The sequence below is a fragment of the Cervus elaphus genome, chromosome 9 (genome assembly GCF_910594005.1).
Source record: "Cervus elaphus chromosome 9, mCerEla1.1, whole genome shotgun sequence".
In the NCBI taxonomy this organism is placed as follows: Eukaryota; Metazoa; Chordata; class Mammalia; order Artiodactyla; family Cervidae; genus Cervus; species Cervus elaphus.
The window spans coordinates 53,125,519-53,147,614 of NC_057823.1; the positions used below are offsets into that span (position 1 = coordinate 53,125,519).

The 22,096-nt window shown below is 47.0% G+C and overlaps 3 protein-coding genes across 5 annotated transcripts; 1 reads left to right on the top strand and 2 right to left on the bottom strand.

The window, feature by feature from the left end:
- The first annotated feature begins 1,515 nt into the window (after window positions 1–1,515).
- Window positions 1,516–6,394, top strand: WDR55 (WD repeat domain 55). The gene is made up of 7 exons (XM_043913018.1): window positions 1,516–2,018; window positions 4,595–4,695; window positions 4,780–4,867; window positions 4,971–5,150; window positions 5,248–5,347; window positions 5,435–5,604; window positions 5,686–6,394. Exons 1-7 carry the CDS (start codon window positions 1,828–1,830, stop codon window positions 6,002–6,004), a joined length of 1,149 nt encoding a protein of 382 aa, XP_043768953.1. The 5' UTR covers window positions 1,516–1,827; the 3' UTR covers window positions 6,005–6,394.
- A 109-nt stretch (window positions 6,395–6,503) lies between these two features.
- On the bottom strand, window positions 6,504–9,642 carry DND1 (DND microRNA-mediated repression inhibitor 1). Its single transcript, XM_043913020.1, has 4 exons — window positions 9,343–9,642; window positions 9,122–9,239; window positions 8,268–8,729; window positions 6,504–7,159 (listed from the first exon to the last, which is right to left on the bottom strand). Exons 1-4 carry the CDS (start codon window positions 9,364–9,366, stop codon window positions 6,696–6,698), a joined length of 1,068 nt encoding a protein of 355 aa, XP_043768955.1. The 5' UTR covers window positions 9,367–9,642; the 3' UTR covers window positions 6,504–6,695.
- A 143-nt stretch (window positions 9,643–9,785) lies between these two features.
- On the bottom strand, window positions 9,786–22,093 carry HARS1 (histidyl-tRNA synthetase 1). Of its 3 annotated transcripts, none has more exons than XM_043913010.1 (13): window positions 21,933–22,093; window positions 21,570–21,659; window positions 16,781–16,900; window positions 15,203–15,298; window positions 14,439–14,564; window positions 13,707–13,814; window positions 13,457–13,555; window positions 13,136–13,229; window positions 12,869–12,996; window positions 12,530–12,772; window positions 10,869–10,985; window positions 10,534–10,680; window positions 9,786–10,208 (listed from the first exon to the last, which is right to left on the bottom strand). In XM_043913010.1, exons 1-13 carry the CDS (start codon window positions 22,020–22,022, stop codon window positions 10,137–10,139), a joined length of 1,530 nt encoding a protein of 509 aa, XP_043768945.1. In that variant the 5' UTR covers window positions 22,023–22,093; the 3' UTR covers window positions 9,786–10,136. The 3 variants fall into 3 exon arrangements, with proteins under 3 accessions (XP_043768945.1, XP_043768947.1, XP_043768946.1); XM_043913012.1 differs by having other exon boundaries at window positions 16,781–16,961; window positions 21,933–22,074; XM_043913011.1 differs by having other exon boundaries at window positions 10,203–10,344.
- Between the last annotated feature and the right edge of the window lie 3 nt (window positions 22,094–22,096).

The window sequence follows — 22,096 nt, forward strand, 5'->3', positions numbered from 1 at the left end:
ACACTGAACAGTTTGTCAGGGCCTAAGTGTGGGCTCTCTGGCTTTCAGCTCACTCCTTCACCATCCCTTTCTTCTCAGCTTACTGCCAGCACTTTGGTACTTGTCAACAAAGGTCACAATTTATTTCTGGCTGGTCCATAGCTGCCACTGCCTGCCCAGAGGTACAACCTGAAGGCTTACAGGATCCAAGAAAAGCTAGATGGTTACCTTAGCCATTGCCTTTGGTTACTTTCACCTTGAGAGAGTAAGGGCTTTTTGCAGTCAAATGCTCTACCACTGAGCTATACCCCCTAGTAAGGGCTTTTTGAAGAAGCCAGCTTTGTGCATGGCATCTAGGAGGCTGAAATTGGGCTCTGTCTGAAATAACACCTAGAAGGGTTAATTTCAGACAGTAAATGATACCCTGATTTCATGGTGGTTGTCAGCAGTCACAATTAGGGAAAAGGTCACAGAAACCAACCTGGCTCAAATGAAGATACCTAGAGGGTCACATAAAATCCAGACCGTTGACTACCAGTTTAAAATAAGTTTCTGCAAGTACCACCAAGCCTTGTGGAAGTAACCAGGTGGCTGCATAGTGAGGAACAAGGACTCACAAGTCCATACAGGGACTTGGAGCCTCGCTGAGGTCTCTAACCTCACTTCTTTCACCTCTTCTTAAGGGAGCTGGGTATCAGCATGTAAGATGTCTTACAAGGCTTATACTACCTTATACTACAATGTGAGAACGTTCTCTTCAGACAGGAGCCCAGGCTCCTCCTCATGTGTCCCACAATACAGAGTGCTCTCATCTTTGTGGAATCTTTGGTAACCAGAATATGAACTGTTGTGCCAATTTTTCCTTTTCAGCAACTCCTTGCCAGCTCAGCACTGCTAGCCCAGTCCTGCTGAGGGTCTGCAGCCAAACAGTAGGAACTGGTGGGGCACTGTTGGTTTGGCCACGAGGATGTTCAGTATCCATCCGCGGCTGCAGCTTAAGTGTGAGTGGGCTGCCTGCTGTCAGGGACCCCGGCAAGTCAAATTCTTGCGGTGTGGGCTTTTGTCGCTTACTGATCAAACTGGTTGTGGCTCATCTTGGTCTTTCACCAAGCCATGAATGACTGGCGTCCTCCTCTCCTCCCCTGAGGGCAGGCAGTCATCATTACCTTTTGCACACCAGGCTTCCCTTTCCTTCACTATCTCCTAAAGTTTGCTCAAATTCATGTCTATTGAATCTGTGATGTTACCTAACCATCTCATTCTCTGCCGCCCTCTTCTTTTGCCTTCAATCTTTCCCAGTATCAGGGTCTTTTCCTGAGAGTCGACTCTTTGCATCAGATGGCCAAAGTATTGGAGCTTCAGCAACAGTTCTTCCAATGAATATTCAGTGTTGATTTCCTTTAAGATAGACTGGTTTGATATCCTTGCTGTCCAAGGCACTCTCAAGTCTTCTTCAGCACAATTCAAAAGCATAAGTTCTTCCCGGCTTAGCCTTTATGGCTGACTGCTGGAGGCAGTACCAAACTGTCAGCCTGGATCAGGAAAACGCAGTTCCCATCTCCAGGTGAAGTGGCCAAGGAGGGGGTTGACGGTTGTGCTGTATAGCCAGCCCAGCAACTCTCCATTGCAACGCATGGAAGTACCCGGCATAAGCGGCCTAGATCCTCAGTTCGTTTCCACCTACGAGCCGAGTCCGGCCCCGCCTCTTCCGGGTTACGGAGAACGCCTAAACGCCACTTCCTGTCCAGCCCCTCAACCCTGAAGCGGTTCCCTGGGCCATTCCTACCGCTGTGTAGCTGGTTCTTGGGTTCAGCTCCCGGTTCCTTCGCGGCTCAGGTCATCTGGTGCATGGACCGCATGTGTGAGGAGAGGCCCGCGGAGGATGGGAGCGACGAGGAGGATCCCGACTCCACAGAAGCCCCAGCCCGGATCCGGGACACTCCGGAAGATATCGTCCTGGAGGCTCCGGCTAGTGGGCTGGCGTTCCATCCGGCCCGCGATCTCTTGGCAGCGGGGGACGTGGACGGGGACGTGTTCGTGTAAGTGCGGGGCAGAGATGGGGGCGTGAAGAGTGTGGTGGGCCTAGGGCTGCTCAGTCTGGAAGCTCCTCAGGAATGGAGCTGGGATGAGGAAAGAAAGTTACCGGGAGATTAAGTTTACAAGACTCAAATCTTATCCAGTTCGTTTAATAACGTTCGGCTTTAAGCAGGTTACCACACAAATCTCTTGAAAGAACTGAAAGAGTGGCTGGAATGCCGTGACGGAGCCCGGACAAGCAGGCGAACAAGTAGTCTTCAAGACACTTAATTCCCACCGAAATATGTATTGATTCTGAAACAGGAACAACTGGGCCCCCTGCTTTCCCTCCTTGCCCACTTTAACTGATGTTTTAAAAACACAAATCCGACCCCTTCACTTCCTTGAATAGTTTACCCTTCAATAGTTTACCTTTGTTTTTAGGATTTAGATTCCTTAATCTGGTTAAAGGCCTTGACCTTCTGGCCCTTGTTCAGATTTTTTTTGTTTCTGTGCTTATTCATTGTTACCTTTTAAAAAATGCACCTTGAAGGCTCAGCTCCTTTGCACATGTTATCCTTCTGCCTGGAATTTCCCTCTCTTGCACCTATTGTCCCAGAGTTCTCAGCATCTCCTCACTCTTCCAAGGTGATGCAGACTAAATTAGATTACCTGTTAGAATCTGCCTTGGCACCAGATCTACCTTTTCCTTCTAAAATGCATAATGATGTGTAATCTGTGTTAATAATTTGAATGTTGTCTCCTCCACTAAAAAAAAAAAAAATTTAACTTTTTACCTCGCCCCACAGTAAAAATACCTTTTATGTTTTGTGTGGTGCACTTTGATATTTTCTGGTTTATTTTATCCTATTGTAATTGTGGGCATACAGAAAATGCTGACTGCAACTCACTAATGGGTCATGACTAGAATTTGAAATACGGTGTTCTGGAGTGTATAATCTGTAGTCTGTTTAGTTCTCATTATGTCTGCTGCTTCTAGCCCAGGGTGAGTGCTCAATACATGTTTGCTTTTTGAATAAAAAATAAAAGAATAAAAGCTGGAAGCAGTGAAAAGCCATGGAAGGCCCTAACCAGGAGAGTTGTTCTATCAGATTTACTTAATGGATTTAAATCCCAAACCCTTCATTAGCTACAGTGTCCTTGGGCAAGTTAAATTTTTTTTTTTTTTTAATCTTTGGAAATGGGAACAATGGGTGATTCCCTTGTGGTTCAGTGGTTAGGACTTGGTGCTTTCACTGCCAGGGTCCCAGTTTCGATCCTTGATTGGGGAACTAAGATCTCGCAAGCTGAGTGGCGCAGCCAGAAAAAAGCAAAATGAGAACAATAATACTTATTTTGTAGAGAGGTTTATTATTTCTGTCCACGTTTACAGTGTCAGGTACTTGGGAGTCACCTTTCTTCATACCCCTCATGGCTTCTGTTTGTCTCCTCTTCCTGCCCTCAGCCACTGCCTTCTGGAGGCCTTGAAGTTAACTCATGACCATTCCAGAGAGGTTCCTTTTGCCCAAAGAATTCAATTCAGACTTCTGTTTGGCCTGCATGATTGTCTTAAGCCCAGTTCAGCTCATCTTTCAAGATTTAGCCATACCTCTCTTGCCACTTGAACTCTCCTCATCCCTTTTTTCTGCCGTGGGAAGAATATTAGCATCTGTCTCCAGTATCTGCCCCTTGTTCTCTGCCAGGTGAACTACTTACTCTTCATGATCCAACTCAGGTGTCATCAATGTGGTTAGCTTTCCAGGACTCTCTTCCCTTCCAAGGTATTCATTCAGTCTGTGAATATTTATTAAGCAGCTTTTTCATGTTAGACACTGGGACAGAGCATTTATTGAACCCTTTTTGAAGATCTGCTGAGGCAGGCACTGTGGATAATCTCTGGACAGGTACTTGCCTTAAAGCTGAGCTTACAGGCTGGTATCTCTCTGTTCTCTCTCCCTTTTCATCCTACCACTATTTCAGCATGTTGTCATAATGTGCTATAATTAATTGTGGCTTCCCTTAGCTCCCCTGGGCTTCCATGGTGGCTCAGATGGTGAAGAATATGCCTGCAGTGCAGAAGACTTGGGTTTGATCCCTGGGTGAGAAAGATCCTGGAAAAGGGAATGGGTACCCACTCCAGTATTCTTGCCTGAGAATTCCATGGACAGAGGAACCTGGTGGGCTACAGTCCATGGGATTGCGGAGTTGTAGACGACTGAGTGACTAACACTTTCACACTTAGCTCCCATAGACCTGGAGTGTAAGATCCCTGTCTTTATTAATCTTTACATTTTCAACTTCTGGCCTGTTCTTCTGGTGTTAGTTTTGGACTTCCAGAGTGATTCAGACTTAATCTTTCCCCAGGCTAGGGTTTCCAAAGATGAAGAGGGATGGGGGTGGGATGAGGTCCCAAAACATACATTGAGTGAAAAAAAGATGTAACATTTGAAAGTCACTGAAAATGGGAAAATGGGATGGTAAGCTCCTTGGGCTTGGAGGTGTACAATCAGTAACTCCTAGGTAGATGGAAAGTTGGCTAGTTGGTCCTACACTGCCAGGTGAGGTCTGGGGTCATTCATTGTTCTTCAATTCTCCCCAGCTTTTCCTACTCCTGCCAAGAGGGAGAAACCAAGGAGCTGTGGTCCTCAGGTCACCACCTCAAGTCCTGCCGAGCCGTTGTCTTCTCTGAAGATGGGCAGAGTGAGTGTTAGGGAAGGCTGCCAGCAATGTGGTGGTGGGAAGGGATCAATGAACAGTACCATGACCTGGGCGTTTCCTCCCCAGAACTTGTTACTGTCTCCAAGGACAAAGCCATCCATTTTCTAGATGTGGAGCTGGGCCGACTGGAAAGACGCATTTCCAAGGCTCACGGGTAAGGGGAAGCCGACGGTGTGTTGAGATAAAAGATGAGGATTGACCGGTACATCCCTACTGGGACCAAGGTGCTCCAGGAAGTTCTGTATCTATGTCTCTAGTGCCCCCATCAACAGTCTGCTGCTGGTGGACGAGAATGTTCTGGCCACTGGGGATGATACAGGTGGCATCCGCCTCTGGGACCAAAGGAAGGAGGGCCCCTTAATGGATATGCGGCAGCATGAGGAATACATTGCTGACATGGCTCTGGATCCCGCCAAGAAGCTGCTGCTGACAGCCAGGTACAGCTTCAAAGCTGTGTCCCACTCCTTTTCCTATATTACATGTCTCCCTCAATGAGTACCTCCAGCCAAGCCTGCTGTTTTGCTCTCTCTACAGTGGAGATGGCTGCCTCGGTGTCTTCAACATCAAGCGACGCCGGTTTGAGTTGCTCTCTGAGGCCCAATCTGGAGACCTCACCTCTGTCACACTTATGAAAGTACAATTGGGTTGGGTGAGATGAGGGTGTGATAGGGACTTGATCTGATGTGGCTCCACAAACATGTTTTGCCCTGTTTCCCTGCAGTATGGGAAGAAGGTGGTGTGTGGCTCCAGTGAAGGTACCATCTACCTTTTCAACTGGGATGGCTTTGGGGCCACAAGTGACCGCTTTGCCTTGAGAGCTGAGTCCATCGACTGCATGGTTCCAGTGACAGAGAGTCTGCTGTGTACTGGCTCTACTGATGGAGTCATCAGGTGAGAGAAACCAGATGGCCCTCAAGTCATAGGAAGGGCAGACCTAACCAACCCAAACCCAACACTTTTCTTTCTGCCCAGGGCTGTCAACATCCTGCCGAACCGAGTGGTGGGCAGTGTGGGCCAGCATGCTGAGGAGCCTATAGAGAAGCTAGCTCTCTCCCACTGTGGCCGTTTCCTGGCCAGCAGTGGCCATGACCAGCGACTCAAGTTTTGGGACATGGCCCAGCTGCGGGCTGTGGTGGTGGATGACTACCGCCGACGCAAGAAAAAGGGAGGACCACTGCAGGCACTGAGCAGCAAGGCCTGGAGCACTGATGACTTCTTTGCAGGACTGAGGGAAGAGGGAGAGGATGCCACAACTCTGGAGGAGGAGGAGAGTGAGGATGACAGTGACTGAAGGGATGAGCTGAAACTCAGGATGGGTTCTCAGTGGACAAAAGTCTTGTTTTCTGGGTTGGATCACTAGAGAGGCTGGGAACTGAAAATATCCTATTGTGCAGCATGAGAAGATGCTCAGGATCAGCACATTGTGTGAGGAAGTACTGGTTTTGTGGCAGCTGCTCACTCTGCCAGTGTAAAACAAAGCCCACAGTTGGGGCAAGATAGCACGGACACAGGTATACACCAACCAGGGGTTTAATATAAATACAACCAGCATAGAAGAATTCAAAACTACACATACACCAAAACCACAACACCAAGTGGTGGGGGCAAAGGCAGATGTTTGACTCTTTGGCTCCACCAGCCCTCAAATAAAAACTTCAACAAAGAAGACAAAACAAGAAAATAAGAAGCAAAGATTCATACTAAACTGTGGGAGGAGGAGAGAGGGTGTGTGTGTCTGTGTGTGTGTGACACAGAACACCTTGGGGTCAGATGAAACCCCAAAATGGGAGAAGAGAAGTTCCTTCACCACAACTTTGGCCAAACCTGAGCTGCCCCCAGGTGTTCTGGGGCCCTGCCCCAGTTGGGAGGCTGTTTCAGGTCTAGGGCAGGACCCAGGCTCCTCCCCTTCTTGGGATCACATAGCGGCTGCCCAGGCCTGCTGGGCTGGGTGCTGACACAGGCTGCCTGTGGAGAGGATAAGGTCACTGCTGAACCATGGTACCTCCTGCCTCAGCCCCAGTAGACCAAAGGAGGCTGGCCCTAGACTCATTTATTGCCTCTAGCAGCCGTGCAGATACTGCATCCTTAGCCACCTCATGCCCATCCTGCCCATCTGGGGTCAGCACAACCCAGATGAGGCCACTGAAGGGCACTGGGTGCCCGGGGATCACCACCTGGTACCAGAAGCGGTGCCAGCCAGCAGGGCCTGTGCCCAAACACTTGGTGAGGAACACTGGGCTGCCCAGCTTCATCCGTTGGCACAGCAGCTGCAAGGCAACCTGAGACCCTTGGAACTCGAGCCCCTGGTCCCTGGCCAGGGCTAATCGGCTGCCCTCTGGCTGTAGGCACTGTAGCGAGGGACCCATGAGCTGCTGGCGGAGTCGCTGCTTCAGGTCTGGCTTAAGCCACTCCACAGCCACCTGTTCTCCACAGAGGTGGGACTGCCCTGCAGGAAAAAGGCAGAAACAGGGTAGGTCTAAGCCCCAGGCCCAAACTCCCAGACTCTCGAGTCCTTTGGAGTCACATCTTTTTAATCTGTTAGTTGGTCAGTCATGTCCAAATTTGTGACCCCATGGACTGTAGCCCACCAGGCTCCTCTGTCCACAGAATTCTCCAGGCAGAGATACTGGAGTGGATTGCCATTTCCTTCTCCAGGGAATCTTCCCGACACTTGAATTGAACCTGGGTCTCCAGCACTTCAGACAGATTCTTGACTGTCTGAGCCACCAGGGAAGCCCCTGGAGTCACATAAGCCTATCTAATTTCTAACCTCCCCATTTCCTGGTGGTGGTACCCAAGTGTGCATGTGTTTCTGGTTCTTTGCAACCCCATCGACTGTAGTCCAGCAGGCTCTTCTGTCCAAGGGATTTCCCAGGCAATACTGGAGTGGTGGTCATTTCCCCCTCCAGGGGATCAAACGCCTGTCTTTTGTGTGTCTCTCGCTTTGGCAGTTGGATTCTTTTACCACTGAGCCACCATGGAAGCCTGTGACCCCAGGCAACCTAAGTTAAATAACTTCTCTAGGCTTCACTGTCTTTATTTACAAAGGGACCTAATAACTGCTACCTTCTAAGTTCCCTTGGGGTACTAGTTGATGGCAGGCTTTGTCTACCTCATAACCATCACAATAGCTAAACTTTACCATGAATACTTGCCAAGAACTTGCCAAGAACAAGAGAATGTGCTAAAAGCTGTTTAATTAGGCTCAGGAAGCAGGTTCTACATTGTGTAAAAGGTAAGCTCAGTTGATTGCCTCCGGCAAGTCGATTTTCCTTAAACCAGTCTCCAATCTCAAGAGAGACAACGTTCTGTTTCACTAGTGTGTAGGGTTAAGTCAGGAGATAATGCGTGGAAAGTGTTACATTTAGGTCTTTGATAGCTGGTAGGACCAGTGGAAATATAAAAACGTGAGGTCAAATAGTCTGTCTCAAACCTGACCCTAAGCTCTCGCAGCTTTAACCCGCTTTGCTGAACTATGCTGACCTGTAAAGGTAAAGTGCCCGGCATAAAGTGTGTGCTCCCAACCAGCGGTCCCCCGCAGTCTCCAGTCCTACCTTCCACCAGGGCCTTTTTGGCCATGGCTGCGGCCCGGTGCGAGCTGAACTTGAGCAGTGCGATCTGTGCAGGCGTCGGCCCGGGGCTGGGCAGCAGCAGCGCCTCCTGCAGGCCGGGTCCCAGCGGCTGCAGCGCGCGGAGCAGGGCGCAGTGGCTCAGGCCCTGCGGCAGCCCGTCCACGCTTAGCTCGCACTTCTCGGTGCTGCGGCACACGAGCAGCGGGCAGGACGGCCTCAGCAGATGGTTATGCAGCGTGGCGATGGCGGCCTGGGCGCCGCGCCGCGAGCTGTAGCGGGCGTAAGCGAAGCCGCGGTTCAGGCCACTGAAGGTCATCATCAGACGAAACTCGTAGAGGCGGCCCACGCGCTGGAACAGTGGGATCAGCTGGTGCTCGTACACGTCCTGGGGCAGCCGCCCGATAAACACCTCCGACCCCGCTGGCGGCGGGCTGCCCACCCATCCTGGGAGAAGAGGGTGGGGAAGGGCACCGTCATCCAACCGGAAAGTTCTTGGGTCGGGGTCCTAAGGGAGTATGGGTGCACACGTCTGTGAAAATGGGTAAAACACCCGTATTCCTCCGGGTCGTCGGCATAATCGAGTGACTGAATTACCAATGGGGCTGGCACCTTAACACTAGACTTGCTCCCTTCCTCGAGGGGGCGGGTGGGTGGGAAGACACAGATTACATATTTCATCTGCTGGGGGCGGGGGGCGTGTAACGGGTAGCTTGGGGTTTCTGACTAAACTCCGAGTGGAGCCTCGGGGCAGGCCCCTCCCTCCCCCGAACGCGGCGAGTCGGGGCCGTAGAGGCTGGCTTAGCCCCCTAGCAGGCGTACGGCTGGGACGACCTTACCTGGGGGTGGCCCGCCATACTTCCTCTGCCCGTTCACCTGCACCAGCCGGATGCCCGTCTCCCTGACCCACGCCTCCAACGCCGCCTTGTTCTCGGGATTCACCCTCTCACACCACAGCTGAGGGGAAAAGGGTGGGTTGGAATGGCGGACTGCCGCGTCCGTCCCCCGTCTCGCCAGTGATGCCCAGGGTTCATCAACCCTCTAGTATCCAACCACTTACCTCACATTCGCGTTTGGACTGCATGGCTTCCCAGCTTGCGCACTCGTACCGCCTTTATAACCTTCTCCCTATCTGCCTATCTGGAAGCTTCCCTACCCCACCACCCCCCAAGCTCTCATTGGCTCTGAGCACGACCCCGCCCACCAAGGGGGTGGGGTATTCGCCGAACTTGCGCAGTTCGAACCTCGCACCCGCAGGTGAAAGCTAGAGACCCTAGCAAGTGCGTCTGCAGACTGCTCCACCTCTTCAAAAATGGCTTGCAGACTGGCTGGATGGAGGCTACATACAGATGAGAACGTCCGGGACACCCTCCACCCTGCAGAAGAGCCCATGGGGGCTACTGTTAAGTGTCTCTCCCCATTTTCTATCGCTGAAGTGGTCGCAGTGGGAGACCCAGACTCTGACCAGGAAGGCAGGGCTAGGCGGTAGTGACACAGGCAGGCTCCAGTGGTTGAGGCATTTTATTGGACCTTCCAAGGCTGGTTGTGGGGAACGTTCCCTCCACCCGGTTGTAGGGCTCTGCAGAAGAGACCATCTTGCGCCAGGTCCCTGTAGCCCAGGGACACTGGCAGGACTAAGCCCCCAGAGCCATATGGAAAATGGTATAGTACCTGACCATTTTTGTCTGTGATTACAAATAAAATAATCATAATAAAAATAAAAAAGTCTCTGTTCTGACCACTTTTCAGGTCTTCCTGTTGGGACAGAAATGTGCAAAGCTGAAGTAGGTATGCAGAGTCTTATCTTAGCCTTAAATAGTGTCAGTCCCACTTTCTTCTGATAGTTTGCTCAACTCAGCAGATGCAAAGGGGCTGGCTTGTTCTCCTTTTGATTTCCTCCACGAGGTCTTCTCTTCGGACGTCCACCTGGCCAGGAAGGAAGGACAAGGTAGTATGAGCATCTTGTGTTCCACTGCTGAGTGCCCATGTCTTCCTCTAGTCATCAGGCCTGGCTCCGCTGGGAGCAGGAACCCAATCAACACGTCAGGGGAGACGGTGCTTCCTGGGGAAGCCAGAGAGACACAGGGTATGTCGGGATGGAGACCATAAGCATAGTATCATGCTACCTACCCCCTTAGTCCTTTAGGGGGCTAATACGAATGCCAGACTTTTGCTCAGGTCTTGAGTGGGCTGCAGCGTCCAGAAATGGCATTCATTCCATGTCCCTCCCCCTTCCTGCCCACCTACTTACCTCTTCCCTGCTGGCCACTGAGCGCAGCTTGATGACCCCGTCCTTGAGCTCTTGTTCACCAATGATGGCCACCAGTGGGATACCTGCCTCCTCACAGTACTGCAGCTGATTCAGTAACTTGGGGTTCTTTTTGTAGAGCAGTTCTGCCTGCAGGGGACCAGGGAAGAAAAAAGGCTGGCTTCTGCAGTCCTCAGGGACAACCTTCTTGGGGCCCCTCACTCTCATCTTCACCCCAAGAAATCACAGCAATGGCAGGGCCACTGTGGACAAGCTTTTATTTCGTGTGTGTCCAGCATTCCCAAATGTGCTGCCACCCGGGGGCTTGCCTCCTCTACCTTGATCCCAGCATCCCATAACTCTGAGACGAGCTTCAGTCTCTCTTCCAGCAGCTTCTTCTGTGCAGATGCCACAAGCACCTGTGTCTCTGTGGTCCGTACCTTCTCCTCCAAGGCCTAGAAAAGAGTTAAGAAAGAGCTGAGCTACCCTTTATAACACCTTCAGTGAGCAAACAGAGCAGGCTCTTGTCAGTATTCTGAGAACAGGCCCCAACTCCATCAGGGCAGGCTAGTCTTTTCTCATCTAGCAATTAGGCAAGAAGTAGCTCTTAGAAGAATAAGAAATGAACTGAGTGGCTTGTGCATATGACTTGCCAGAATAAATAATGGAGGGTAAAGGTAGCTTTTAAAGGAAATGGCAACCCACTCCAGTATTCTTGCCTGGAGAATTCCATGGACTGTGGAGCATGGTGGGCTACAGTCCATGGGGTCGAAAAGAGTTGGACACAACTGAGTGACTGAGCACACACAAAGGTAGCTTATGTACAGTTTATAAACAAGCTTATCTCCATGTACTATCTTGCGGATCCATCATAAGGAAGTGATATTCTGCACTCACGAAGGCAATCCAATCACCCCTAGCAATTCTAGTATTGACAATCAAGAGACTATCTCTTACACTAAAGCCATTGGAGGGGTGTGGATGGAGGGGAGAAAGAATGCTGCTGCTGCCTGTTTCTTTTTATGGAAAACTATTTCTATTGTTCTTACAATATAAGCTGCCTGTTGGAACTTCAGTTGGAAAACAGTGACCTCAAGAAAAGGATGGGAGCAATGGGAAGGTTACTTAAGAACAGTAGCAACAGAAGTGGGCCTGAGGCCACGAAGGGCTTCCCTCACTTTACTGTAGGTGCTGGGGAGTCAAGATAGCCATCTGAAGGATCCCAGAGCCTCAGATACATGCTTCTCACTTAGAGACAGTATCAGAGTCATTGGGAGCAAGACTGGAGTTAGACTGCCTGCATTCAAATTCTGACTGTGCCACTTAAACTTTGGCAAATTATTTTATCTATAATCTTCAGTTTCCTTGTCTGAAAAATGTAAATAATAAAAGTAGCTGCCCTCTTGGGCTTCCCTCATAGCTGTTGGTAAAGAATCTGCCTGCAATGCAGGAGACCTGGGTTCAATTCCTGGGTTGGGAAGATCTCCTGGAGAAGGAAATGGCAACCCACTCCAGTATTCTTGCCTGGAGAATCCCATGGACAGAGGAGCCTGGGAGGCCACAGTCCATAGGGTCCCAAGAGTCAGACATGACTTCATGACTAAACTACTACCACTACCACCCTCAGAAGGCTGTCTAAGAAGTTTTTTAGACAGTGCATGAAAAGCACTAGGCACAGTGCCCAAGCACAGAGTAGTAAAATATTAAGTATTCTGTATTATGAGAAAGATCCAGGTCTTTAGATATATTGGCCTGGATTTCTGACAGCTCTGAGCAAAGTAGGGACCCAGAGCAAAGGACTTTGTGAAGAAAGAATGATTAAAGATCCATCAAGCTGGCCTGTATTAGGGTAAGAGTCTGAAGGACAGCAACTGTCCTCTCTTTCTTTGCAAAGATGCTCCTTGACCAGTGCAGTACTACTTCCTCCTTAGAGATCAAAGAAGATAGCTCAGGTGCCACCAGCTGCCCAGAATGTCTTCCACCCAGCCCCAAGCCCTACCTCCAGCCTCTGCTCCACGATGGAAAAGATCCGCTCTACTCCAATGCTGAGCCCCACACAGGGCACCTTGCGCCCTTTGGGGTCAAACATGCCCACCAGCCCATCATAGCGCCCTCCAGCAGCCACGCTGCCCACACCCAGGGGTTCTTCCCCTGCTCGGGCTGGGGGCTGTAGCAGCACCGCCTCATAGATCACGCCGGTATAGTAGTCCAGTCCTCGAGCAAGGCTCAGGTCAAAGGAGATCTGGGGGGACAAGAACATGGTCAGTATCAGATAAGGATCAAGGGCTGGCCTCCAGCCCCGGAGCTCAGCTGAGACTCCCATCCCAACCTGACTCACCTTGTCAGCAATGCCAAACAAAGTCAGATACTCAAATAGCAGCTTCAGGTCTCCCAGGCCCTCCAAGGCCTGCTTGTTCTGGGACAGTTTAGGATCCTGAAGCAGCTGTTCCACCAGGGATACTCCACCTGGGGAGACAGATCTGTGAGCCAGACTGACTGACAAGAAGAAAAAGATACATGTATGCATACACACACAAAAAGGGAATTTCGGCTTTAGCGTGAGGGCAGTGGGATGGCTGCTTGGGAGGCAGGCTTTGTTTCTCACCATGCTGCTGGACGTAGTCCCCAATGCGGTCAGCCACCTCAGGTGCCAGGCCCTTCTCTACTACCATCTCATTCTTTACTTCCTCCCAGGACACCTGGGCAGACAGATATGGGTCAGGGAACCCTGGACAGCTTCCCCAGGGCAGAGCAAGTATGACCCCTCTTCAGGGGGTGTCTTGAGCAGAAGCTGCCTGTCAACGTATATCCTGGAGCTAATCTTCCTCTGTGGGCATAGAGGCAGGGCCCTCTCTCTCCTAATCTTTTCCATATCTCAGGGCAAGGTTGCACCTGGGAAAAGAACAGTCAAGTGTTTGGTGGTTACCTTGTCCAGCTTGTCCACTGAGGAGCAGATGGTGCGGAACTTGCTGTCTGGAACACCACAGATGGCAAACATTCCATCTAAGATGCGCCGATCATTCACCTACAGTGACCCAAGGCATAGTGATAAGGAATCTCTTTACATGACCCTTGATAATGCTGGATGCTTAGGCTACTGTTCCCTCTGTACCAGAACCTTCTCCTGTGAGAGGCCAGGCCCAGCTTTGCCCCCCACAGCTCCACTCAGTTCTGACCTTGACCAGGAAGTCGCCGATCTGGAGTGAACTCAGGATCTCACACATGATCTTCAGGCACTCTGCATCAGGAATCATGGGGTCAAATTGCCCAGCAATGTCAAAATCCTGTAGGGAGAGGGGTAGTTAGAGGTCCTCAGGGGTTTAACCTTGAGGGAGGATCCTGGGAGCTCTGCTTTCCATGAAGGAGGCCTCATTGCACTCATGTGCGGGCCATGTTCTTCATTTTCTGTCTGACTGTCAGCCCAGAGGAAAACCCCAGCCTTCCTGGGTCTCTTACCAGGCCTGGTTTTCTTCCCATCTATTGGGCTATTACTTTCAATATTTTTCCTTATTTCCTTCCACTGTTGTGGGGGGAGTTACCTGGCCTCCATTATTTTCTCTCTTCATTTAGAAGCTCTGCCACCAGTCTGGATGACAGTACCTCAAATCCAGTTTCCTCATCCTTTGCTGTCATCCTATCACTGTGGTTTAATATAAAGAGCACTGGACCAAGACTTCTAGTCCTAACTTTGCCCTTCTTATTCCTATAGTCTCTTCATCTTCCTGAGCCTCAAGTTTACTCATATGTAAAATGAGGAGAATAATCCCTGTCCTGTATGTGAAAATACTAAAGAAATCTTAGGGTTAGCATTATCTGGGGCATCTAGTTTGTTCAGGACACCATGAGTACTCAGGAGGTTCTACTAGCTCGAGGGAGTGCTGCCTCACCCAGCCTGCCCCCATACTCACACATTGGTAGAATTCCCGATATCGGCCTCGGGTCATGGCTGGGTTATCCCGCCGATATACTTTTGCTATGTGGTAGCGTTTAATGTTGGTCAGTTTATTCATTGCCAAGTATCGAGCAAAAGGAACCTGATGACAAAGTTAAGGAGAATGGCCTACTTATCACAGTCTGGAAGTTGATGATCCTCACCAACAGAAGCTGGGGTCTAACCCCACCCTGTGTGGGTTAAAATCACCACCTGTAAGATTAACAGCATTTCTGAACATCAGCAAGAATCAACTCTGTTACCACAGGGGCTGCTGAAGTCTCAAAAAATATTAAGGCTCTTTTCTTATGGGGCTGTGGTGAGCACGGCAGAGGGGTGGGCAGATTGGCCGGGGAGAAGACAGGGGGCCCTATTCAGCGATGTCTAAGCAGATGATTCTCTGACATAGCTTGGAGATAAAGGAAACAGACTTTTGGTCAATTAAGGAGAATGCCATCCATTAGAAAGGACAAGGGAGACGTATTCTGAAGCCCGAGGATTGCTGCCAGAGTCAGAACTGGACCCTGACATAAAGCTGAGGTCTCACTCAGGATTTCAGAAGGCTTCTACGGCTAGCTATGCTCTGTTTAGCCAAAGTTCAGTTCCTGCTTTAGAGAAAGAATTTCCTGATTGCAAGATGCATTATATTTGATTCCACCTATGTCTAGCTGCCCTCAAACCTGAGGCTAGAAAAAGCCCCAGCCCAGTGAGGGCCAATCCATCCAAAGTTTAAAAAGATACAGTGAGGTCATATCGAAGAGACAGCAGCTCCCCACCCTGGTCCTTCAGGTCATAGATAAGCTTAGAGTCTTCTCCATACTTTCCAGTCAGTGTTTCCTGGATAAAAAGAAATGTGATCACAAAGATAAATATAAAAATTTAAAAGGAAGTTTTAAAAACAAAACCCCCCATTCTAATGATGACTGATTTCAACTTACATTTCCTCTAAAATTCATATATTGAACCCGCAGTCACCTCAGATTAGGGCTCTATTGGGGGACAGGGTCTTTAAAGAAGTAGCTAAGCTAAAATGAGGTCATTAGGGTGAATCCTAATCCAATAAAACTCATGTCCTTATAAAAAGGAAATTGGACACAGAGGAGGGAAGACAATATGAAGACACAGGGAAAAGACACCATCTAAAAGCCAAGGAGAGAGACCAGGAACAGATCCTTCCCTCGTGACCCTTAGAAGGAACCAACAGCTTATCTTGGACTTCCAGCTTCCTGGCAATACATTTCTGTTGTTTAAGCCACCTAGTCTATGGTATTTTGTTATGGCAGCACTTGCAAAACTAATCTAGTTGGTAGAAATAGAAATGAGTACAACCATTTGATGCAGAAATTCTATCTCTGGGAATTTATCCTGTAGATAAACGCCCACTAGTACCAGACATTGTTCTAAGCCCTGTGTCTCCATCTATGAACAAAGGCAGTCCATGCCCTCTTGGATCTTCTAAAGTATTGACAAGAGACAGGCGGTACATTAATGCAAGGAAACAAATTAACAGATAATTTCTGATAGTGATAGCTGCTTTAATGGAAATAAAATAGGTTGATATGCTAGATAAGGGTTGCTTTAGAAAAGACATTGGAGAGGATTATTTGAGGAATGGCATTTTAATTAAGATATGAAATGAAAATCTATCATGTCTAATTTACTCTGAAATTAAAGTCATGCAAAGAGCTAGGGAAAAAGGGAGCTCAGGAAGAGGGAAGAGCAAGAACAAAGGCCCTACGATAGACACATTTAGTATGTTCCAGGAACAGAAAAAAAACCATGGTAGCAAAGTGGGCAAGGGGAAGAATAGCATGAGATGAGAAGCGAAAGGTAGGCAGTTGCCACATCATGTAGGGCCTTGTAAGCCTGAGTAAAGAGCTTAGATTTTATTATAAATGCACTGGGAGCCAGTGGGTTTTAAGCAGGGAGTGATGCAAGAACTGCTTTTTAATAGAACTAGAAAACACCTCAGGGTCCATCAATAGGCGACTTGGTTGCATATTTATCCTTTATACGTTTGATCTGCTTGTATTTAGGAAACATCTTGGGTACAGGTGACACAGAATTCAGGGTAGTCTGGAGCCATAACAGCTTCCACTCCTGAAAAGGGCTCTTTTTTGGAAGCTGCTGGCTGCAACCAAGGTAAATAAAAAGCAGGCCCTCTCCCTCTATGCCAGTCCTGCCCCCCTTCTCATGGAGAAAATACCAAGCTTTGTCTGCAATAAGAGAGAGGCCTTTGGGCCTCACTCCCTTGCCACCCTCTTTGTTGTTGGTATTCCCATTCTTCCACCACATAATTTCTGCTCATCCATCTCTCACCTTGAGTTCAAATACAGGTGTATCAATCACTTCTGCACCATGGCGCTTGAAGCAGCTGATGATTACATCAAACACCTTCTCCCGAACTGCCATCTGCCGGGGACTATAATCTCTTGTGCCCTTGGAGTCAAAATCAGCCAGAGAACCAAGGATGCGGTTTAAAAACAAAGAACAATACAGTCTAGAAATATACAAGTGTGACTTCAATGATGATGAATGAAAACTCTGTCCCAAACTTAGATTTCCCTACAGGTCACTGAGCGGTAAAACAGGTGCAAACAATTCCCTATTAACTACCACACCTATTAGCTCTCACCTTTCTAAATTTTGATGCATCTTTTTTTTTTTTTTTTTTTAACGCATCTTTTACTTTGGTTCTATCTTTCCGAATTCTTGGAACTCTGTTCTCTTGAGAAATTTTCCTAAACTAATTTTCTGGGATAACAAAACATTTCCTTGCCTAACGGAAAACATCTACCTGATGCCAGGCATATAAGCAACTCAAACTGGCTTAACTCATTGAATTCCAAATTTTACAAGTAATATTCTCTCCCAGCATACCTTAAAAAAAAATCCTAGTGAATACTACTTATCTTTAATTTGTTTCTGATAGCCCTATGACATGGACTGAGTAAATGAATTAGAACATGTTGAGAAGTTAAATCATTATTTAAGGCCACTCAGCAGGTTCATGGCAGTCAGTACCAGAACTCTGTTCTTTCAGGTCAGAACTTCTAGTTTGGGTTGTTATATGCTACTCACAAGTAGGACCTCTTTATATTCTTACTATTTACTAAGGACTCCAAAGTGGATTATTCCTATCAATATTTATCATGTTTGAAATGAAAACTGCAAACATTTAAAAATATTAATTCACTTAACAAAAAAGAAAATCCATTACATGTTAACAAAAATAACAGTTTAGGAAAATGTAACTACTTTCCAAAACAAAGAGATTTGGTGAGAAGAGTGGCATTGATTTACATTTTTGCAAATCTTTAATGTCTGGATTAACAGAAGCCAGCTCTATTCTCATATATGCTTTTTGCATTCAATTCTGTGGTGATATGTTGTTCTGGTTGAGTATATAAAGAAAATCTAGCCTTACAGAGATGTATAATTGTAAAAGGAGGAATATTTTAATAAACTTTTCAGCTAACTTTAGATATTCCTAAACTACACCAAAATCTGATGAGGGAAAGCTTCTTAAGGATTGGTTACAATGTGGAATCTAAAACTACATCAATGAACTTTTTACACTGTCACATTAAAATCCATTATAAGGAACACAGAATTCATAGAGACAGAAAGTAGAACACTGCTTACCAGGAACTGGAGGGAGGGTAGAATGGGGTATCACTACCCCATTTAATGGGTACAGAATTTTAGTTTGGTATGGCAAAAAAGTTCTGGAGGATGAACAGTGGTGATTGTCATACAACAGTATGAATGTACTAAATGCTACTGAACTGTACACCTAAAAATGGCTGAAATGGCAAATTTGATGTTATCTATATTTTACTACAATTTAAAAGGATCTGTTACTCTATCTTGTACTTGGAATGGCTATTTTACCCAGGCATGATTTTATAACATCATGCATTGGTCATTTAGAAAATATTGGTTCTTTGATAACAGTTATACAGATCTTCCAAATGTTGATATGCTTCATTATACAATATCAGAAAACCATACTTGTTCATGTCACCATTGCTGCTACTGCTAAGTCACTTCAGTCGTGTCCGACTCTGTGCGACCCCATAGACAGCAGCCCACCAGGCTCCCTGGGATTCTCCAGACAAGAATACTGGAGTGGGTTGCCATTTCCTTCTCCAATGCATGAAAGTGAAAAATGAAAGTGAAGTCGCTCAGTCGTGTCCAACTCTTAGCGACCCCATGGACTGCAGCCTACCAGGCTCCTCTGTCCATGGGATTTTCTAGGCAAGAGTACTGGAGTGGGGTGCCATTGCCTTCTCCGTCATGTCACCACAGATTTCATCAAAAAAGTTTTAAGTGTTGGGAAGCTGTCAGGCTCATGGTGGAAAATAACAAGTTCTAACTTTTTCTTGAACACTTGAATTTTATTTTACTGGCAACACATACTGTTGAATGTTTCCCTTGAGGTGTCAAGGTGCACTTTATTCATTTTTGTTAAAAGATCTGCCAGATATCCAAATCTTTAACACAATAGTTTTATCTTTTAGTTTTTCTTTCAAATACAAAACGTTTTCCATGAGAAAAGCAGCTAGTTCAGCTTATAATTCATACATGGCACCAAGTATTTTTTCTATTTTGGGATGCAGCAGAAGTGCTTTATGCGTGCTTCCCATTATATCATGTGGAGTATTAAAAAAGTGTACTCAAGGGTCAATGATTAGTAAAATTAATAATTTTTACTGTTTTATCACGGACATTCTTAAGTAAAACTGATGTTTTTTTTCCCCTGTGAGTTTTTGAAAGTAAAGAACATAAACTGACTATTAGTACAGCTCCATGCCAGCATGTTGATTTGTGCTAAGACATCAGCAGTTCTACACACCAGTGCTTTTGCACCTTCATTGCAAATGAAATGAAAAGGGCATGTAACATTATGAAAGTAATTTTGACCAGGAAGGTCCCTTGAAAGAGTCCTTTCCCTGTAATATTGAGTTTTTTGTTAACTATGAATCACACGTCAAGAAATGTATTTCAACAAACTGGAGTGGATATTAACTCTTCACTATATTCACATTTTCTTTTAACATTATATTATGGAAATTTTCAAACACACATTATAGAGAATAGTACACGGAACCACCAGGTATCTACTATCCCGCTTAAACAACTATCAACATCTGCTATTTTTTAACTAAGCCCCAGCATTTTTTTCCTGCAGTATTTTAAATTAAATCCTAGATATCATATACTTTCGTCCACAAATATTTCAGTATGATTCTCTAACATACAAAGATTAAAAAGAAAAATACTGTAATACCTTTCTTACAACCAACACAACTTAAGATCAGCCCGCTTAACAGCAACCCTTTAGATGGTGCCCAAACCATGTTTATTACTCCCAATTGTTGCAGTCATATCTTTTTATGCTTGGCTTGTCTGAATCAGATTCTAAATAACTTCATGTCTTGTACTGGGATGATGTGTCTCACGTCTATTTAATCTGCAACAAATTCCTTTTTTTTTTTTTTTAAATTGTCCTTTCTTATTGAGGAAATTGAGTCATTTTTCTGAAAGAATTTTTCTCATTCTAGATTTGGTTAACAGTATACTCAATGTGGTCATTTAACCTGTGTTCCTCCATTTCCCATATTTCCAGTAAACTGGTAGTTAGATCTGAAGACTGATTAGATTCAGGTTCAGCTGTTCTTGGCAAGAACACTTCATAGGTGGTGCTGTGTACTTCTTATTGCATCACATCTGGTGGAATATAATATCTGGTAGTCCTACTTTTAGCGATGCTAAGATTGATCATTGGGTTTAGGTGAGGCCAGCCTGATCTATCAATAAATCCCCATTAATCTTTTCACTCAATAGTTTGAATAGCTATTGATGGTTACTGCCTTGTGATTTTACACTGCCTTTTTAATGTTTGAAATGAGTTACATGTAGAAAAGAATAGCTCAATGATTTTAGGAGCCCAAAGAATTACTCTTAAAAGGTGACATCTCAACATAAGGAAGACAAATCATCTCCTACTCTGGAAGTAAATTTCACATATATTCATTGAATACCTATTTAGTCCCACGCACCTAGTCTCAGCCTCTCAGGTTAAATCAACCATGTGAATAATGAAAAGTCAGCAATAAATGCAATAACAGAGTATTTATGAAGTGCCAAGGGTACCTAGATGATGGTTAAGTAGTCCAGTTTATAGAACTCACAGAAAGTGTCACCTGAACTGAAATCATGGAGGCTGAGCTAGCAACTTCATTCCACTCTACTGTCCCTCTCTATTTGATTCCAGACATAAAGTCTTTTTCTAGTTCTTAGATAGTACCAAGATTCTTTGTTGCTTCAGGATTTCCCTACCTGGACCTATCTTCCTCACATTCTTCACCTGGCTGTCTCCCACTCATCTACAGATCAACTAGTCTATTATTTCCTCAGACTCTGCAGTTCTCCCTTATTTTTCTCAGAGCATCCTTTCTATTTCTTTACATAACTTAACACAACTTGTATTACATATCCATGTGTGGGATTATTTTTCTTCCCAAGTCTGTTTCCATTGTAGGATGTAAGCTGTGTGTGTGTGTGTGTGTGTTGTCGCTAAGTCGTGTGCAACTCTTGCGAACCCATGGACTGTAGCCCACCAGGTTCCTCTGTCCATGGGATTTCCAAGGCAAAAATACTGGAGTGGGTTGCCATTTTCCTTCTCCAGGATATCTTCCCCACCCAGGGATCGAACCTGTGTCTCCTGCATTGCAGATGAATTCTTTTATCACCGATGCACCAGGGAAGCCCAAGCTCTCTGAGGGCAGGCTATGTTGTTCACCATGGTACACTCACTGCTTTGTACACTGCTAGGAACACAGTAAGCACTCAGTAATATTTACTGAGTGAAAGGAGGAGTAGACTCCCCCGAGCACTCAGCTGGCCTAGTTTCTTCCATCACTTTGCCATCCCAGAATGACTCAGATAGAGTCCAGTCCAGCCTGGCGCCAAGAGCAACTGCTGTATCCTATGCAGTATTTCAGATCCTCCTCAGTGATCTGGTTCAGGTAGGCAGGCATATGCGTCCTTGTGAGTGGAATTAGGGACCCTCTAGGAGGCTCCCTAAAGGAATGATATTTACCTTGGGGGTTTTGAGCACAAACTTCGGTTTTCCTTCATCAGGGCCCAGCTGTGCCTTCAGTTTCAGTAGTTTTGCCACCTCCTCTTCGATCTGTGGAGGGAAAGTCGGCGCTGGACTACCGCATCTGCCACTCCCTCCCGCTCCAGCCATTCATTCAGTATCCCCCCCCTCATCAGGACGTGGGCCATATCTCTCTCCTAGCTTTGCTTCCCCCAAATCCTACCCCAACTACCTCCCCACTCAGCCCGTTCTGCTATTTACCAGCCCAGTCCCTTCTTCCAGATCCCTATCCTCTGAGCAGACCACCCCCGCTCTGTCCTCGCTGGCCTTGTTTTGTCCTCTCTCCCGCCGCCTGGGTCGCACCTGCTCGGCGCTGGCCTTCTGCTGCTTAAGGCCCCGCACACGCTCTCCCTGAACTCGCACCAGATCCTCCAGAGCCGCACGATCGGCCATACTGGCTGCCGACTGGATGTGACTGCTGGCTAGATAGGCTGCGGTGGCCACAGCCTCGACTCGGAGGACTTCCG

What these genes read in the sequence shown, in the direction of transcription:
- HARS1 (XM_043913010.1), bottom strand. Translation starts at nt 22,022, where the DNA reads ATGGCCGATCGTGCGGCTCTGGAGGATCTGGTGCGAGTTCAGGGAGAG. An exon ending in AGAAGGCCAGCGCCGAGCAG is followed by an intron (nt 21,660 to 21,932) that starts GTGCGACCCAGG and finishes TTCCCTCCACAG; the next exon opens with ATCGAAGAGGAGGTGGCAAA. An exon ending in CTCTTCGATATGACCTCACT is followed by an intron (nt 14,565 to 15,202) that starts GTATCTTTTTAA and finishes CTTTGTCATCAG; the next exon opens with GTTCCTTTTGCTCGATACTT.
- WDR55 (XM_043913018.1), top strand. Translation starts at nt 1,828, where the DNA reads ATGGACCGCATGTGTGAGGAGAGGCCCGCGGAGGATGGGAGCGACGAG. An exon ending in GTGGACGGGGACGTGTTCGT is followed by an intron (nt 2,019 to 4,594) that starts GTAAGTGCGGGG and finishes AATTCTCCCCAG; the next exon opens with CTTTTCCTACTCCTGCCAAG. An exon ending in CTTCTCTGAAGATGGGCAGA is followed by an intron (nt 4,696 to 4,779) that starts GTGAGTGTTAGG and finishes TTTCCTCCCCAG; the next exon opens with AACTTGTTACTGTCTCCAAG.
- DND1 (XM_043913020.1), bottom strand. Translation starts at nt 9,366, where the DNA reads ATGCAGTCCAAACGCGAATGTGAG. An exon ending in AGTCCAAACGCGAATGTGAG is followed by an intron (nt 9,240 to 9,342) that starts GTAAGTGGTTGG and finishes TTTTCCCCTCAG; the next exon opens with CTGTGGTGTGAGAGGGTGAA. An exon ending in CAAAAAGGCCCTGGTGGAAG is followed by an intron (nt 7,160 to 8,267) that starts GTAGGACTGGAG and finishes TTTTTCCTGCAG; the next exon opens with GGCAGTCCCACCTCTGTGGA.